The sequence below is a fragment of the Somniosus microcephalus genome, chromosome 23 (genome assembly GCF_052327205.1).
Source record: "Somniosus microcephalus isolate GS21.2 chromosome 23, FLI_Smic_1.0, whole genome shotgun sequence".
In the NCBI taxonomy this organism is placed as follows: domain Eukaryota; kingdom Metazoa; phylum Chordata; class Chondrichthyes; order Squaliformes; family Somniosidae; genus Somniosus; species Somniosus microcephalus.
This window is the reverse complement of record NC_141009.1, coordinates 26911364-26929635: the sequence shown is the minus strand read 5'-3', so window position 1 is coordinate 26929635 and position 18272 is coordinate 26911364. Positions and strand designations below refer to the sequence as shown.

At 45.9% G+C, this 18272-nt stretch overlaps 1 protein-coding gene across 2 annotated transcripts in view; it reads left to right on the top strand.

The window, feature by feature from the left end:
• The window catches only part of olfml2a (olfactomedin-like 2A), a 69266-nt gene extending 51179 nt beyond the window's left edge, over positions 1 to 18087 (top strand). For both annotated transcript variants that reach the window (XM_085965657.1, XM_085965658.1), the window contains exons 6-8: positions 13119 to 13361; positions 14210 to 14395; positions 15583 to 18087. In XM_085965657.1, the coding sequence (XP_085821783.1) occupies positions 13119 to 13361; positions 14210 to 14395; positions 15583 to 16184 (1031 nt within the window). In that variant the 3' untranslated portion in view covers positions 16185 to 18087. The remainder of the gene's footprint in view (positions 1 to 13118; positions 13362 to 14209; positions 14396 to 15582) is intronic.
• Positions 18088 to 18272: the final 185 nt, after the last annotated feature.

The following is an 18272-nucleotide window of genomic DNA, read 5'->3' as shown; positions in this document are numbered from 1 at the left end:
CCCCCGCTGCGGCACCCGATGCGGTGCGGCAGGCTGGGGAACTGCAGGCCTCCTCCTTCTGTTAAGGAGGAGCTGCCTGCAGCCGACAACTGTCCGGCGGATTCCCCTGACATCTGAGCCCGGCACCTCGGGGAAGTGCCGGGCTCGCAGCACACACTCATCAGGGCCGCGGGGGGGGTGATGCAGGAGTCCGGGAAGGGAGGTGCGGGCAGGCGGCCGCCGGGAACGCGGCCGGCCGCCGCTCCACCTTTATGCGCCGGCGCAAAGGCGTGTAAGAACACTTTTCACATTCGTTAGTTGCGCCTGCCACGGGCGAGGCGGGCGCAACTGAATTTGGGCTTGGGGCCGGGTTACCACGGCAACCGGGACGCTGCGCACACCGATGACGTCATCGGTGCCGGCGCAGCGCTACCGGCTAACGCCGATGGTAAGGCCCAAGTCAATTTGCAAAACGGCTATAAGTCCGGCGCAAGGCCCTCTAGCGCCACTAATTGGGCGCTAAGCCCACTCAATTTCTAGGCCAAACAGTATATTTATTATCCTATATTTATCTCGTCTTGTAGGTGCCTCTAAAATTATAACTAGTTAAAAAATGTTCATATGCCCCTTTTTTCTGTGTTTTATTTGTTCAATTATTTCTCCTGAACCTACCTCTGAACTCGATTAACTTTTAATATATTGCCACGTCATTAATTATTTTTATTAACGTATAATTTAAATGATCAGTTCATACAGCACAGTCAACAGTTTCAACAAATTAATCGCTCAAGTACATTGTTATAAACAAATAACTACATTTAACTTAGTTAGCCTTTACCTTTCTCTTTTAGTATGTTCGATTATTCCAAGTCGTTCATCTGGAACTGCAGTAACCACTGATCTATTTTCTTAACAGCAGTTGGGCAAATTAATAGCGAACTGTATGATTGTTCCCCATGGTCCAGTGAGCTTAGTATGCCGAGGCACTTGTAGCTGGTTTGTGTACAATACAAAAATATAGCCTCTTAGAACACTGGAGTTCTTTAAAAAAACTGATGAACCTTAAACCCAGCTCAAGCGCCTGCTATTACTTAATTACAAAAGACTAATCCAATTATAAAAGTCATCAGACTGCAACTTTTAACTCAATGTTTTCTTACTTTGATTGAATCCGTTGAAGAATGCAGGAGAATTTCCGCACTACCATCACCTCTAAAATGAACACGAGATGGGTTCCATTTTTAATTCCCTTGCTCTATTAAAAATCAGGGGACCTAGAAGAGCAGGAGGAAATAAAATTGAGCTGATGGATGTTCCAATCACTGTAGCCAGGAGCACAGTAGCAGAGCAGACCAGAAGATCTGTCTCAGATTGACATACCATATCTTAACCACTATGCTACCATACCCGATATGTCACTGGACTAGTAATCCAGAGGCCTGGACTAATGATCCGGAGACATGAGTTCAAATTTGAATTTAAATTCAGTTAATTAAATAAATCTGGAATAAAAAGCTAGTATCAGTAATGGTGACTGACATAAATCGTGCCATTTATGTAGAAAGGACTTATGAAATATACTGGGCGGCCTGCTGGTGGCGCTGTCCAGGGAGAGTATAAATATTCGGGCACGGGCCCAGCTTGCTCAGGGACATTTTTGTAAACAGGAACTAGTGAAGGATAACTAGACTTCCATGTTGTGAAACAGTCGATTAAAGCCTTGTTTAATACTCTGACCAAGTGCCTAGTAGTTTTCTTACGTCAGTGACCATGAAACTACCGGATTGTCATAAAAACCCAATTGCCGTCCTTACTTGGTCTGGCCTATATGTGACTCCAGACCCACAGCAATGTGGTTGACTCTTAAGTGCCCTCTGAAATGGCCGAGCAAGCCAGTTGTATAAGGCGGCTCACCACCACCTTCTCTAGGGCAATTAGGAATGGGCAATAAATGCCGGCCTTGCCGGCGACACCCACATCCCGTGAATGAATAAATAAAAAATAAATCTGTGGCACTTCATTGTTGAGCTTTTCAGACTGGTTTACTGTGGTGTTCCCTAACTTCATTTAAATATCAAAATGTTTGAAATGAAGCCCAACACATTCCGTCTACTTAGGATGGAACCTTACTCATCCCCGCTAGGAAGCTAAATGGGTACTGGATCTTTAGCCTTTATTTTATCTTCCACTATACAGTAAATCTTTCTGTATTGGGTTGTTAGTAATTTTTGTTGACTCTTAGGAAGATAATTTCACGATGCTTTTTAATGATGATTTATTTTCTCCTATCAGTGTGTAATGTTCATAAGAAATTAAAGTAACCAACTTGCCTGCTAATGTAACCAAATGCAAAACAGAAAGAGCTAGAAAAAAAGAGTGTGCGTGAAAAAGAAACTCTTGGTTGATCAAGCAGTGACAAGGCCCCTGTTAGTGGCCAATCAAGTTACAATTAATGGGGGGGGGCGGGATTTGAAGCATCCAAATACAGCATTTAGGGGTGGATTTTAACTCCCAGTGGGTTTCCGGCGGGAAATTGCACTGGTGAGTTAATTTCCTGCCCTCCCAGTAGTACCATGAGGCCACGGCAATTTTAACCACAGGCCTCATGCAGGCGGTCCTCTTCCCCGTCCGCCTGCAGGAAAATCGCCGCATGCAGGTAAGTAGGTGTGGGGAAAGGGTCTCGCTGGAGGGAAGTGGAGGATGTGTAGCACAGGGGAGGCCTAAACATTCCTTGTGGCACCTGGAGGAAACACTCCTGCTCTTCCTGGCCTCATAAAGAAAAATAGAAAACTTACCTTTCACATTCCGATCCTCTTATCAGCTTCCACAGTGGCTTCCCCACTCAGGTCCCAATTAAAATTGAAGTTGGGGCCCAATGATGCCATCAGTCTGCATATACTCCGCTGACTTCTGGCGGGTGCCTTCGCCGCCTGCTCAGCAGAGCATGTCAGAAGCTTGGGAAAAGGCGAGGCTTGCATCTTACTTGTGAAGCTTTAATCACCTGATGTGCATGGGAAGATCCTGAATCATCCGTGCTGGTCCCCACTCCAGTACTCTGTCTGGAGTGGTACAGTAATGGGGTTCGCCTGAAAGGCCAATGTAGGTATTCCAGGATCCTCCTGAAAACTTGTGTCATATATGGAGTATGGTGAAGAGACACTTGGAAAAAAAAAACTACAAATATTAAAGAAATGAAATCAGCAATGATGATTTCCATTATCAAACACTGACCACCCACATTGTGTTTACTTTTAGGAAATTTCTTGATCATTTACAGCTTTCCAAACTTGTTAAATATAAGTTCAGCCAAAATGTGTTGACTTTTAGATTTCTAGAAATGGACTTCACTTTTTCCAATATGCATTGTGAAACCACCTCTATTTTTGTCATGTTGCAAAACCCCATTGTTAATTTTTTTCTCGGTATTTCAGTCCTTGCTGATAAAGGACATGTACTGAATGATGGGAAAAAATGTTTTGCTTCTTGTGTGTTGAAAGATTGTTGGATGCCTGGGGTTTGCAAAACAGAAACAACAAACTGACGCACCCATCAAAAACAGTGTGCCTCTGCTGTGATTTCCAAACTAAACAGGGAGCACGCACTTCTGGTGTTAACCTCTCACAGTTGGTCCTACACTGAATGCAAAAATATTTCACTTACAACTTGGAAGTTTAATGTAAGAAAATATTTATACGGAAAATGTTTGTGATCCCTTTTTAAATTTGACTTCTTATTCTAATAGAAGCCAGAAATTGCAGGGTTATTAGGACAGTGTGGGGTGTAGCGCAATGGCAGTGCTTTGTTGAGTGGCTGGGCACAGGTTTGCGCCTGCAGTTTCCAATGTGCAGGTCTTCGATCTCATTCAGTCAATCAGAACAATAGGAAGAGGGAGGAAAAATGAGAGGACAGGTCTTCAGAACAAAGGAACAGAAATAGTCCATTTAGCCCATCAAGTCTACTGCCCTGATAGCAGCTATTTTTAATTCCAATTCCCCGCCCTTTATTTATATTCCTTAAAAACCTTACATCCCAAGTAAGTATCTCCCACTGAAACATCCCAAAGTGATTCGGCATACTCCCCATCTCTTTGGCTAGGATTTTCCATTGTAGTTACACCGGGCTCTGTGTAACTCTGATGAAGGGTCCCAGACCTGAAATGTTAACTCTGTTTCTCTCTCCATGGATGCTGTCTAGCCTGCTGAGTATTTCCAGCATTTTCTGTTGTTATTTCTGTGTAACTCTAGTGGACATAGGTGGGAAATTGGTCTGGGTTCTGCTGTGCTGGTTCCCCATGCCCCTCCAGCCACTTCCAGAATTTTCACCTGTCTAAATATGGGCAGACATATCCAGAGGGCATGGAAACAACAGGGATACATCACCGTATGTATTTCCCACCATTTGCACCCTAACAGCCCTGGGCACCAAGAACACCCGTTTCTTGCAACTATCCAGCATTGCTATAGCAAGTGGATGGGGAGTTTTCAGTATTAAAAGGCCCTTACAGGGAGTTGAAACAGTTGCAGGAAAATCTATTCCAATCGCCAGCTCTGTGAAAAAGAAATGTTTCTGTTAACTTGAAAAGATCCTTTTCAGTTGCCTCAGAGGCAGCGGAGATCTGCTGAGCCGTTTTCTTCCTCCCCAAGGTGGGCTCCCCAACAGCAGTGGGAATCCTGTTGGAAGCACACTGACCAAATGTAAATAACCCTGACCCCAGCAAACAAGCCAGGATCGGGGGAAGGCCAATGAGACGGGCAGTACCCTTGCCTCCCTGAAGATACGGCAGAATTACACCAAAACAGAAAATCCCATCCTCTGGATTTGCTTTTAACCTGCTTTAAAATAATGTGCCCTTATTCCAGATTCCTCGACTAGAGGGAAGAGCCATACCCTGTGTTCCCTACATTATTTTCAATACCTCAAACTTATCACCCCTTAACCTGTTCATCTCCAGGGAATATTCTATCTCTCATCATAGCCAAGTCCCTTTGCCCCAGACATCATCCTGCTGAATCGTTGCTGGACTTTCTCCAACCCCAGTACAACTTTCCTAAGGGTGGGGCAAAAACTCAAAACAATAAGATCTGCCCTGCCATCTGTACAACTCCAATAGGTATTCCTTGCTTTTATATTCTACACCTTGTGATGAAGCCCAGCAACCCATGAGCCTTGTTGGTTGCATTTTGCCATTGCAAGCTAGCTTTTAATTACTTTTGGACCTAGACACCAAAACACTCTCTTCATCTACCCCCCACAGAGTGATTTCCAATTGAGACTATATTCCTATTTCCCAATCTTACAACCAAAGTACACTATCTTGTAGTGTATGTACCTTTAAGGGGAGAACTACTTTTTACAGCTCCTGTATACTGTAGTACCGGCAGTGACCACACCTGTATATAAACCCTGAGTAGGGACCTGTACGTTTAGTTTTAGAGTAACCCTCATCCAGTAAACACCTGTTGATTGTTCCCTGCAGTCTCGTGTCTAGTTATTGAAGGACACATAACATCAAGATACACGGATCTAACATTGGCGACGAGAAGATTCAAACCTACCTGCAACTCTGCATCACCTCCCAGAGATTCGCTCCTGGAGAAAAGAAAAAAAAAAGTCCGAGTCTAGAAGCACGGGCGTCGACCATCCAGCGGAGACTTGAGCATCGCAGGGGAGGCTGTTGAGAGCTGGGCTTGGTTCTCCAGTCACGGTGGTCCAGCGAAATGGGCTGGCAACAGGTACGGCGCAGACCCTTCCCGGACAGCGGCGGCTAGAGCCGACCAACGGCACAGAAAAGGCCGAGCAGCGTCGACGGGAGAAGAGAGAGGGTAGAGCGCACAGGGCGCAGCCGGTGTTCAGGACCGAGCGGCGTCGACGGGAGAAGAGAGAGGGTAGAGCGCACAGGGCGCAGCCGGTGTTCAGGACCGAGCGGCGTCGACGGGAGAAGAGAGAGGGTAGAGCGCACAGGGCGCAGCCGGTGTTCAGGACCAAACGGCGTCGACGGGAGAAGAGAGAGAAGCGCGAAGGAAAACGCGCAGAGCGCAGCTGGTGTTCAAGGGGCGAGCAGCGTCAACGGGGAAGAAAAGGGAAACGCGCAGAGCGCAGCCGGTGTTCAAGGGCCGAGCAGCCGCAGCAGAGAAGAAGGGAGAGCGCGGGAAACGCCATTTTGAGCCACAGCGGAGAAGAAGGGAGAGCGCGGGAAAACGCCATTTTGAGCCGCAGCAGAGAAGAAGGGAGAGCGCGGCAAAACGCCATTTTGAGCCAGTCTAACCACACCCAAGGATGCCGAAGAGTGGCAGTATCACAGCGTTCGACAATGAAGTCGAAGATTGGACGACATATGTCGAACGCATAGAAGTGTACTGCAAGGCGAATGAAGTGCCAGATGAGAGGAAAGCGCTGGTATTGTTGAATTCAATGGGTGCAAAAACGTATGGCTTACTGCGAAACCTAGTAACCCCAGAGAAGCCAGTGGAAAAGGATTTTGGAAACATAGGCCTAGAAATTGAGTTTTGGCGCAGCCAGGGCTTTAGCGCCGGAAGTTAGTGCCGGAGCTAAGTCGCGCTGGTCGGGCCCAAAATTCACCAATTCTGCGCCCAAACGGCTGCCGGCGCTGCTGAGAGCTGTTTGCGCCTGAAAACTGCCGCTACGCGCTGAATATCGGCGCTATTCCGGCGCTGCGGCGCCCGCTGCGGTGCGGCAGGTTCGGGAAGTGCAGGCCTCCTCCTTCCCTTAAGGAGGAGCTGCCTGCACCCGGCCGCGGCCCGCGAAAATCTTTTTAAAAATGAGCCCGGCACCTCGGACAAGTGCCGGGCTTGCTTCTGTTCCGGGGGGGGGGGGGGGGGAAGTCCGGGGAGGGAGCTGCGGCCAGGCGGCCGGCGGGAAAGCGGCCGGCCGCCGCGGTGCCTTTAATGCGCCGGCGCAAAGTCATGTAAGACTCTGTTGCCAGAGTCTTAGTTGCGGCTGCCACGGGCGAGGCGGCCGCAACTGAATTTCGGCGCTGGGGCCCGTCGGCATGGCAACCGGGACGCTGCGCACACCGATGACGTCATCGGTGCCGGCGCAGCGCTACCGGTCTACCGCGGCGGAAGGGCCCCAGGCAATTTCGGCACCGGCGCCAATTGCAGCGCTAGGCCCTCTAGCGTCGCAAAATCGGCGCTAAGGGCACTGAATTTCTAGCCCCTAGTGTCAATCCTACAGGACCACTTAAACCCCACACCGCTGCTGATAGCAGAAAGATTTAAGTTTCACAAAAGGAACCAGCATAAAGATGAAAGTAATGCTGAGTATTTAATGGAACTGCGCAAGCTATCGAAACACTGCCAGTTTGGAACGGGACTAGCAGATACTTTAAGGGACAAGTTTGTGTGTGGGCTTCAAAGTGAAGGAACCCAGAAACGGCTTCTATCAGAAAAGGATCTTACGCTGGACAAGGCTTTCAGCATGGCAGTATCACACGAAGCAGCTGCACGGGGCGCTGCAGAGATACAACGGAGACCGCAAGAATATGGCACAAATGAAATGTCATACAGAGCAGTGAAGTGCTATCGCTGCGGCAGAACAACACACGACCATAATGATTGCTGGTTCAAGGACAAAGTGTGCAGACAGTGTGGAAAAGTAGGACACATAGCAAGAGTCTGCAGGTCGGGAAAGAAAACCAGCAGCAAGAAATCTCCACAGGAGAAGTACAAGAAGGTACATAAGGTGACGGAGAGTAGTTCAGACGAACAGAAAAGTGACACAGACTCCGGAAGCAAGGAGCTGGGTTGTCTGAAACTACATAAGGTGATCAAAACAGAGGATCACCAAACTATCTGGGTCACGCTCAAGATAGCTGGAGTCCAAGTGAAAATGGAATTGGACACAGGATCAGCCCTAACAGTCATAAACCGAAGGGACTACAAGCGGCTAATCTCACATATACCCTTGAGAGATACAGAGATTGTCTTGAAGACGTACACGGGGCAAAAAAGTCTACCCGAAAGGAAAAATAAGGGTGAACGTTATATATAACGGCAAGGAAACACCAAAAATGGACCTATATGTATTGCCAGATGGAGGACCACCACTACTAGGACGTGAATGGATCCGGAAGATACAGCTAGATTGGCATTCCATACAAGCACTGACTGTAGATGCCAAAAAGGATGACGACGCCACACCTGGACGACTGTCAAAAATGCTAACTGACGCACAAGAAGTGTTCCCGGAGGGACTTGGAACACTAAAAGGCATAACAGCGACGATCAAAATAGAGGAAAATGCAAGCCCAATGTTTTTTAAGGCCAGACCGGTGCCTTATGCGATCCGCCCAGCCGTCGAAGCAGAGCTGGAAGGTTTGGAATGTTCAGGAGTACTGTCCAAAGTGGACTGGAGCGAGTGGGCTACACCCATCGTTCCTGTAATGAAGAGGTCGTTGAGTAATACACCTGGGGAACCAATGAAGGTTCGCATCTGTGGGGACTTTAAGGTGACAGTGAACCCAGTCCTTCACACGGTACAATATCCGCTTCCGCGGATTGAAGATATTTTCGCCTCGCTATCTGGAGGGAAACGCTTCACTAAGATTGATCTGGCCCAGGCGTACCTGCAAATGGAGGTAGAAGAAGCCTCGAAACAGTACCTCACGATCAACACTCATAAAGGTCTCTACCAATACAACCGGCTGGTGTTCGGGGTAGCATCAGCTCCGGCTATTTGGCAAAGGGCAATGGATCGAGTCCTGCAAGGGATTCCAGGGACCCAGTGTTATTTGGACGACATCCTGGTCACGGGCGAAAATGACAGTGATCACCTTGCCAACCTGGAGCAGGTGCTCACTAGATTGAAGGAATATGGGCTCCGAGCAAATCGCCACAAATGCGAGTTTTTCCAGAAGCAGATCTCGTATTGTGGCCACGTTATTGATGAAGAGGGGTTACATAAGCCCCCAGAGAAGATTGAGGCAGTAGTCAAGGCTCCAGCACCGGAAAATGTGTCACAACTGAGGTCGTTCCTCGGGCTGGTGAACTACTACCATAAGTTCTTGCGGAATTTGTCTACAGTTCTACACCCACTGAACACCCTACTGCAAACGGGGGTACCATGGAAGTGGAATGACAAATGTAAACGAGCTTTCCAGAAGTGCAAAGAATTGATCACATCAAAAGAGGTGTTAGCTCATTTCAACCCAGCACTACCAATTTGGTTGGTGTGTGATGCATCACCCTATGGCATTGGAGCGGTGCTGTCGCACAAGTTCCCGGACGGCTCGGAGAGGCCGGTAGCCTTTGTGTCTCGGTCACTAACCTCAGCCGAGCGTAACTACGCCCAGATTGACAGGGAGGCCCTCAGCCTAGTGTGGGGAGTGAAAAAGTTCAACCACTATCTGCACGGGCAGAAGTTCACCTTGCTGACTGACCACCAACCACTTGTCTCCATCTTTAATCCAAAGAAGGGCGTTCCGGTGATGACTGCGCAACGGCTACAAAGATGGTCCCTTTTTCTAGGGGCGAACCAATATGAAATCGAGTATAAGGGCATGAAACAGCATGGAAACGCTGATGGGCTATCACGGCTGCCACTGCCTACTGCGGAGGAAGCACCAGCAGTGGACCCTGTCGAAATATTTTATTCGACTATAATTGAACGCTTGCCAGTAACTAACGCTGATATAGAGAAGGAGACCCGAAATGACCCGACACTGTCTCGGGTATATGACTTGACGGTGAAGGGATGGCCAGCACATGGCGACTCACTGTTGCCAGCATTCTCATCCAGAAGAGAACAGCTGTCAGTATGCCAGGGGACCTTGATGTGTGGATCCCGAGTGGTAATTCCACCCAAGTTAAGGGAGAGAGTGCTAAATGAGCTTCACCAAGGCCATCTGGGAGGGGTGAAAATAAAAAGCCTTGCTAGGGCTTATGTGTGGTGGCCGGGGATCGATCAGCAAATTGAGGACCTGGCAAAGAGCTGCTCAGGATGCCAGAAGGTCCAAAATTCACCACCGCATGCCCCTCTACACCCATGGGAGTGGCCCTCATCTCCTTGGCAACGGGTGCATATTGATTTTGCTGGTCCATTCATGGACTCAATGTTTTTAATAGCCGTGGATGCACACTCGAAATGGCCTGAGGTGATCAAAATGTCGTCCACCACCACGGAGAAAACTATTGCGGTCCTACGGACCATATTTGCCAGGAACGGCTTGCCAGAGCAGATTTGCTCTGATAACGGACCACAATTTGTGTCTGAAGAGTTTCGAAGATTCATGAAAAGGAATGGGGTAAGGCATTACATATCCGCCCCGTATCATCCAGCCACAAATGGATTGGCTGAGAGGTTCGTACAAACCTTTAAGAAAGCAGTAAGGGCCATGTGCGATGACGACATTCCACTGCAGCATAAGGTGGACAATTTCCTGTTAGCCTACAAAAATGCGACACATGCAGTCACCAACCAGACCCCGGCCATGATGTTCTTTAACCGAAGATTGAGATCTCGTCTGGATTTGCTCAGACCAAATGTTCGAAGAGATGTTGAGAATAAGCAATTCCAGCACATCAATGAGAAGCCGACAAGGAGCTTCAATGTAGGGCAACCAGTCTTGGCCCGCGACTACCGAACAGAGAAATGGCAACCAGGAACGATAGGCACACGGCAGGGGCCACTAATGTACACAGTGGATGTTGGGGAAAACATTGTGAGACGCCATGTCGACCAGATCCTAGAGTCACAGGAACGAGTCAACCCCATGTCTCGCGCACCTGGTGATGAACCCGACATACAGGTAGCATCTACCCCAGAAACAGTAGCATCGGAAGCTGATGAACCAACTGACGACAGGGGGCCTCCGCACCAAGAGCAAGACACTCAGGAAAGGCGCTATCCAGAAAGGATCAGGAAGCCACCCCAAAGACTGAATTTATAAATGGACTATTTTCAGTTAATGTGCATGTTAAAAGTGTTAATTGTTAAATGAATGTTATGGTACTGTTAATCTAAAAGGGGAGGAATTGTAGTGTATGTACCTTTAAGGGGAGAACTACTTTTTACAGCTCCTGTATACTGTAGTACCGGCAGTGACCACACCTGTATATAAACCCTGAGTAGGGATCTGTACGTTTAGTTTTAGAGTAACCCTCATCCAGTAAACACCTGTTGCTTGTTCCCTGCAGTCTCATGTCTAGTTATTGAAGGACACATAACATCAAGATACACGGATCTAACATATCTCATGTTGCGTTAAACTGAATCTACCACTGTTCCACACATTTGTTTTATCCTTTGTTCCAGTTTTCGATTATTAATAATGTTAGCCATGACATTATACTGTTGTCCTATAATGGAAAGAGCTCATTTTGAATTTTATGGGTGAAAACTAATGGAGATGAAGTTTGACAAAACTCCACCAATGTTAAGTCTGCTTTTGATCTGGATGTTTTTTATTTAAAAGATTAGGGCCTAGAAATTCGGTGGGCTGTGCCACCAGTTAGCGCCCAAAGAGGGCACTTAGTGGGTTTAGCGCCACTGGCCACGCCTCCCGTGAAATTTAGCAGGGCGCTAATGGCGGCATTAGCCGGTAGCGCTGCGTCGCCACCGATGATGTCATTGGTGTGCACAGCACCCCGCTACCGCCCCGATCGCCAAATTTGGTAGCCCCCCCTGCTGTAATGCGACCGGTTCAGGGGGGCCTACCTGCGGCGGTAGAGGCGCTGAGGTGCGAGGCGGCCATTTTTTTTGCTGGCCGCCTGCCAGCACCTGTTCGCGCAGCCATCCCCGGCCTCCTGAGCGCCACCCCCCCCCCCCGCGTTGTGCTGGCTGTGTCCCAAGAGCCCGGCACTTCTCCTCGGTGCCGGGCTCTTTTGCCGGCACTCGCGCTCTTCGAGCGTGCTGCAGCAGGTCCCTCCCCTTTAAGAAGGGGAGGAAGGCCTGCAGTACCGCAGCGCGCCATGCCGCAGCGTGTGGTGCTGCGGCACGTTGCGCTGCGATTTTCAGTTGCAGTGCCCCAAGACGGATGCGGGGCGCCTCGAGTAGCGCTGCGCTTCCGTTTGGGGCGCTCAAACTGAATTTCCAGCGGGCGCTCGCGACTCCTTCCAGGGCAGTACTTCCGCTGCCCTGGTGAGACTGGCGCCCCAAACAGGGCGCCACCGAATTTCTAGGCCTAGGATCTGTAAATTTCAGTAGACTCTCAAAGCTCGCAGGATTTTGTGAAATGTTCAGGAATGTCATTGCCCGTGGATTTCTATGGCCCAGTCACTTTATGCTGAATTATGCTCAATTTATTACTGTGGATTTATGCCCACTAGGGATTGGATTGAAACTGTTCAAACTATTTTCACATAGGATTTTCACAGAGAGAAAGAGAGGCACTCGTCCCATTAATACAAGATAGATTCAAAGCCAGGTCCCCAAAGCAGAAGAACAGTGTGTACTGCCCTTTTCATTTTAAAAACTTTTGATTTTCTTTCTTGGAGACTTGACATAAATGATAAACTCTATAGAGCCAGAAATTTGCCACGGGGATGACTCAAAAACTATGATCATGTTTTACTGCACTATGTGAATACCTTCACACGGACTACAGCGGTTCAAGAAGGCGGCTCACCACCATTTTAATTAAGGGCAATTAGGGATGGGCAATAAATGCTGGCCTTGCCAGCGACACCCACAACCCATGAACGAATAAAAAAAAAACTTTCAGAAATAAAAGAACATAATCAAGGCCACCGATTTATGATTTTCATGGAAATTGGACAAAATCATGAAATTCAATCCTCAAAAAACAAGATAAAAATTCTCAGAATCACAAGTAATAAAAATAGAATTTGACTGAAGTCACCATAAGTCAATGGCACCGAACACACTAACTGGGGTTTTATTTTCTGAGTCCGCCAGCCCGCAATGTTCCACCCATTCACTTTAATAGACAGAAAATCGCACTAATGAGTGTAGAAACAGAAAACCTTAGCCAGTATCTTCAGGACTATAAATTAAGGAAAAATGATTTGCTGTCTTAAAAAAACAAACAGCGCCTCTGAAGTGTGACAATAAGAGTAAGAAATAAATGCTCTGTAATAAATTTGTATAATTCAGCTGGTGACACTTTTTCTTTGTGCAGTTTGAAATGGAGTCATACTGATTTTTTTTTAAACCACTTTCAGATAATTCGTCCAAAGGGACTTCACGTTCTGAGGATCAGGAGTCAAGAGCGGTAGAAAAGACACAGGTTTCTCGTGAACCTGAAGTCGCTGCCAGGAGTCCGGAGAGCACAACAGCTGCTCCACCCCCGAGCACCAGCGGCGCCACGGCAACCACTACAGCTACTACAAGCACAACTACCACAGAGACTACCACAATCACCATCAACAGGGAGCCAACCACTCAGTCAGCTGGGCCAAGTAAAGGTAGATTTACATGGCACAGTTTTAACTTTTTACCAATCTGAATGCAGTCAAACCTGGCCACAAATCTTTTGTATTGTTTCCCAGGCCGCACCATCTCAGTCAACAATACACTTCCAATGAATAACAACAACAACTTGCATTTATACAGTGCCTTAATACAGTGCCTTTAACATAGTAAAACACCCCAAGGTGCTTCACAAGAGCATAATCAGTCAAAAAAATAACACGGAGCCATACGAATCTATTATGTTTTTCACATATTGAGATTTAACTATAGAATGCTCACAGTTTTGTTTATTATTAAAAACAGCTAGCTTGACCCATTTTCATTTAAATCATTATCTGGAGTTTCTTCCTTTCTTAGTCTTCCTGCACAGCGCACCGTGCCCAGCTGAGAGGGCAGGAAGACAAAGTACAACAAGTCAATGTTCCCCTTCTGTTACGAGGTGGTGAGATTAATGTTGTTGGCTCTGCCCCTATCTTTCCTCCCTCCATTTGAAGCAGCAACTGGCTTCTGTTGAGCACCTCTTCCTGCCCTTTAATTCCGCCCCTTCCCTGCTGATGGCAGTGCGGCTGAGGTTGGGAACTCAATATGGAGAGTACTGTGGGCAGAATCGATGTTATACTGCTCTATGATGCAGAATTTTGAAACTTCAGTGTGGTACACAAATATTTTGTCACCATTTCTAGACTTAAAGATTCCTGCCCCCTCACATTTATCAAATAATAAACTATTTGCAAGCAGTGTAGTACAGATGTATAGGGTGCAGCAACAAACTGCACAAAGCCACACTTCTTTTATATCACTAAGCAGCCGGAACTCATACTACTGTTCTTTTTATCTAAAGTCAGAGAAGGTGAATGTTATGGGACTTTGTCAATGATCGAACCTCCTGACAAACATCACAGTTATGGCCGCAATGAGGGTGCCTGGATGAAAGATCCCACAGCAAAAGATGAGAGGATCTATGTGACAAACTATTACTATGGAAACAACCTGGTAGAATTCAGGAACCTTGAAAACTTTAAACAAGGTGAGATATAACAAATCACCAAAGAGGTGTAGTGGAAACATTCTACTTATGTTTAGCGTCACGTCATTTTAAGATAATGCTTCTGTATTTGTTACATTAGCTGAAGATTGATATTTTAACTGAGTTGTTGGAAATCTTAAATCTCCAGTGGAATTATGATTCAGTCATGCACCCAACTCTTTTCTACATTTTCCCACATTTGATATCAATTCTGTCCATACATCTGTATGCTAAACTTTCTAAGTTCAAGTTATCGGACAGGCATCGCTCCCACATGTCCATGGAACAATGATCTCTCCCCGTTTGGCTCCATCTAGCACACTATAGGAAAGATCTGCTTTTTAAATGTAGATGTCTTCTTCTTAGGCAGTCCCTTGGAACTGAGGATGACTTACTTCCACACTAAAAATGAGTTCTCAGGTGACTGATGAGTCCAATGCGCGACCTACAGTCTGTGTCACAGGTGGGGCAGATGGTGATTGAAGGGGCGGGTGGGTGGGGTGCTTGGGTTGACGTGCGCTCCTTCCGTTGTTTGCATTTGGCTTCCGCTTGCTCCCGGCGAAGAGACTCGAGGTGTTCAGTGTCTTCCCGGATGCTTCTCCTCCACTTTGAGCGGTCTTGGGCCAGGGATTCCCAGGTGTCAAAGCACTTTTTCAAGGAGGCTTTGCCCACCTGGGGCTCTCCTGCCGTGTCGGAGCTCCGAGTAGAGCGCTTGTTTTGGGAGTCTCGTATCGGGTATGCGGATGATGTGGCCCGTCCATTGGAGCTGATCGAGCATGGTCAAAGCTTTGATGCTGGGGATGTTGGCCTGAGCGAGAACATTGACGTTGGTGCGCCTATCCTGCCAATGGATTTGCAGGATCTTGCGGAGGCAGTGTTGGTGGTACCTCTCCAGTTCTTTGAGGTGCCTGCTGTACATGTTCCATGTCTCTGAAGCATACAGGAGGGCGGGAATCACTACTGCCCTGTAGACCATGAGCTTGGTGTTTGAGGTCCTGGTCTTCAAACACTCTCTTCCTCAGGTGACCGAAGGCTGCACTGGCACACTGAAGGCGGTGTTGGACTTCGTCATCGACATCTGCCCTTGTTGACAGTAGGCTCCCGAGGTATGAAAATGTAGATGTAATTTGGTTTTGAGTGACTTCACTAACCAGTTATTTTAACATTTGCATCTTCTTTTCCCATAGGGCGTTGGAGCAATCTGTACAAACTTCCTTATAACTGGATTGGAACAGGCCATGTTGTTTACAATGGGTCATTCTATTACAATAGGGCTTTTACCAGGAATATAATTAAGTATAACATTAAGCGGCGGTTTGTGGCAGCCTGGACCCTTCTTCATGACGTGGTATATGAAGACACAACACCATGGAAATGGCGAGGACACTCGGACATTGACTTTGCTGTTGATGAAAGTGGCCTGTGGGTTATTTACCCTGCCTTATATTATGAATACTCCCAGCATGAAATCATAGTCATCAGTAAACTAGATCCTATTGATCTTTCAATGAAGAAAGAGACGACTTGGAAAACAGGCCTGAAGCGCAATTCCTATGGCAACTGCTTCCTCATTTGTGGCGTTTTGTATGCAGTAGATACTTACAATGAAAAAGAAGGCCAAGTGTCTTATGCATATGATACTCACACAGACACTGAAGTAAATCCAAAGTTACCCTTCATCAATGAATACACTTATACCACACAGATTGACTACAATCCTAAAGAGAAAGTTCTGTATGCATGGGATAATGGTCATCAAGTCACCTACAAAATCATTTTTGCTTTCTGACTTTATACAGAAACTCAACCTATCACAAAGCACTTTTAATTTGTCTTATTTTGATCATTTACAAAGAATGGGAATTTGCACTTGGGCTAGTAGAGAGGGTTAAATAGATGGAATGTCTTATATGACTGTATGAATAACTAATAACTTTATAACATGCATGACGATTTATTACTGATCGTTCTAGACAAGTGCTCTGTAAGATACAAGCATATTCCCTTTCCTTTTATTTCATTCCAACATCATCTAGTATTTACTGGCAAACGACAAATCAACAAAGCTTCTCCCTCTGCGTGACTGTACCAGATGTCAACAAGGACGAGCTGCATTTCAAACTGGCATCTGAATGTCATTTCTTGAGATCTAGCAGACTGGATACACAGCATCCTTGAAACACCACCAGCAATGGACTGCATTTCCAAAATTGGCTCCATAACATTCACATTAAGGATCAACAGTTTGATTATATCTGTAGAGAGTGTGACCATATTTCTTCAACACATTAATAATGTTTATAACAGTTTAAGAACCAGTTGAATTTACCCCCCCCCCCCACCATGAGTCTAGGTTAGTATTATACTGTGTCATAACTTGCACTGTTTGTATAATCTTGTCATGCAATTTGTGTTGGATAATGTGTAAACTAGTGGCTACACCTAAATGCTTGAAGTGCTGTACTCTAGTGCCTTTTGATTAGGAAATATGTACAAATCCTGTATCAGTGTAAACCACCTGTGTAAATTATGCAAATAGACTTTGGATAAAGGATTTATGCAGGTCACAAAGCTGTTTCAGTACAAAGTACAGATTTTAAGGTAGTACAAGAAATACATAAATGTAGCTTTTAGCAAGGTTATTTCAGAATAATTTTTAACAATATTTTTAGAATTCCGTCGGGCCTGAGCATTGCAACAACCAGTCTGGAAAAGAATAAGTACAAGCAGGACATTTTGCAGGTCAAAGTAATATTGCTTAGCCTAGAATATCAGATCATACAATTGATATGAATGACTACAGCTCTGGTGTGTTGCCTTAGCTACTGCTCAAACTTCACTCACAATCCATTCGTTGAGACCAGCTACTTTAATTCAGATTTGCAACTCAGTTGAAAACTTTTATGCTTTAGTCAGTGTCTTAAATATTGTCGACTAATTGAGTAATTTGTGTAATACCTATGTTTATACCACACATCATCTCTGTGAAATGTTTTCACGTTGTATGGAGACAATATCACATTTGGAAACAGACGGCACTGACAAAAAGAAACATTTCATTAATGATGCCACTGGAACCAGAGCTCAATCTGCACATTTGGTTATTTACAAATGTTTGAAAAGAAACATGGCCCTGTTGCCATGAGTTTTTGTCTCCTATGGATTGTGAACACTGATTTTACAGGTATCTTTGATCAAAGAAGATTTAAAATTCATTTTAATTTTTATTTGAATTGGAATTATTTACTTCATGTGTGGTGTAAACACAATACATGATGAATCATGGAATATGATTTTATCCCACTTGTGGTGCTGACCATACTTGTGACTTTACTCCTGATTTATAGGTCAGCCTACCTGACCTATAAATCAGCAGCATAGACAAATCTTATCTCACAGCTCCCCTGCATGCATTGTTTGTATGTCTATGAATTCGCATATACACTTCCTTAACTCAGTGTCAAACCACTGCAAGCATTAAAGGATCAAATTGTTTTGAATATGTAGGTTTTCACAAGTTCACAAGTGAACAGGTCACAATAAATCAGATGACTGGTCAATGCCAGCTAGAGTATCTTGGAATAGTGATTGGTGCATAGCTTGCATGGTGATTGACCGTTTAAAGTGGACCAAATCACGTGAGCCTCATATGAAATAAACTATCGCAATGTTTGCCAACTATCATTACCAAATATTTGTCATTAGTTTATTTTAGTGGCCTTTTTGTGGTGAGAATGTTTGAAGATTTTGACTACAATCAAGTGTTCTTTTAAAATATCACTGGAATGAACTTGAGGTGCCTTTTGAAGAGAGCATTCTCTTGATAACTGCTGTCCAATTTGTTGAAGCTATATTGGGACCTGTGAGTTAGCTGCTT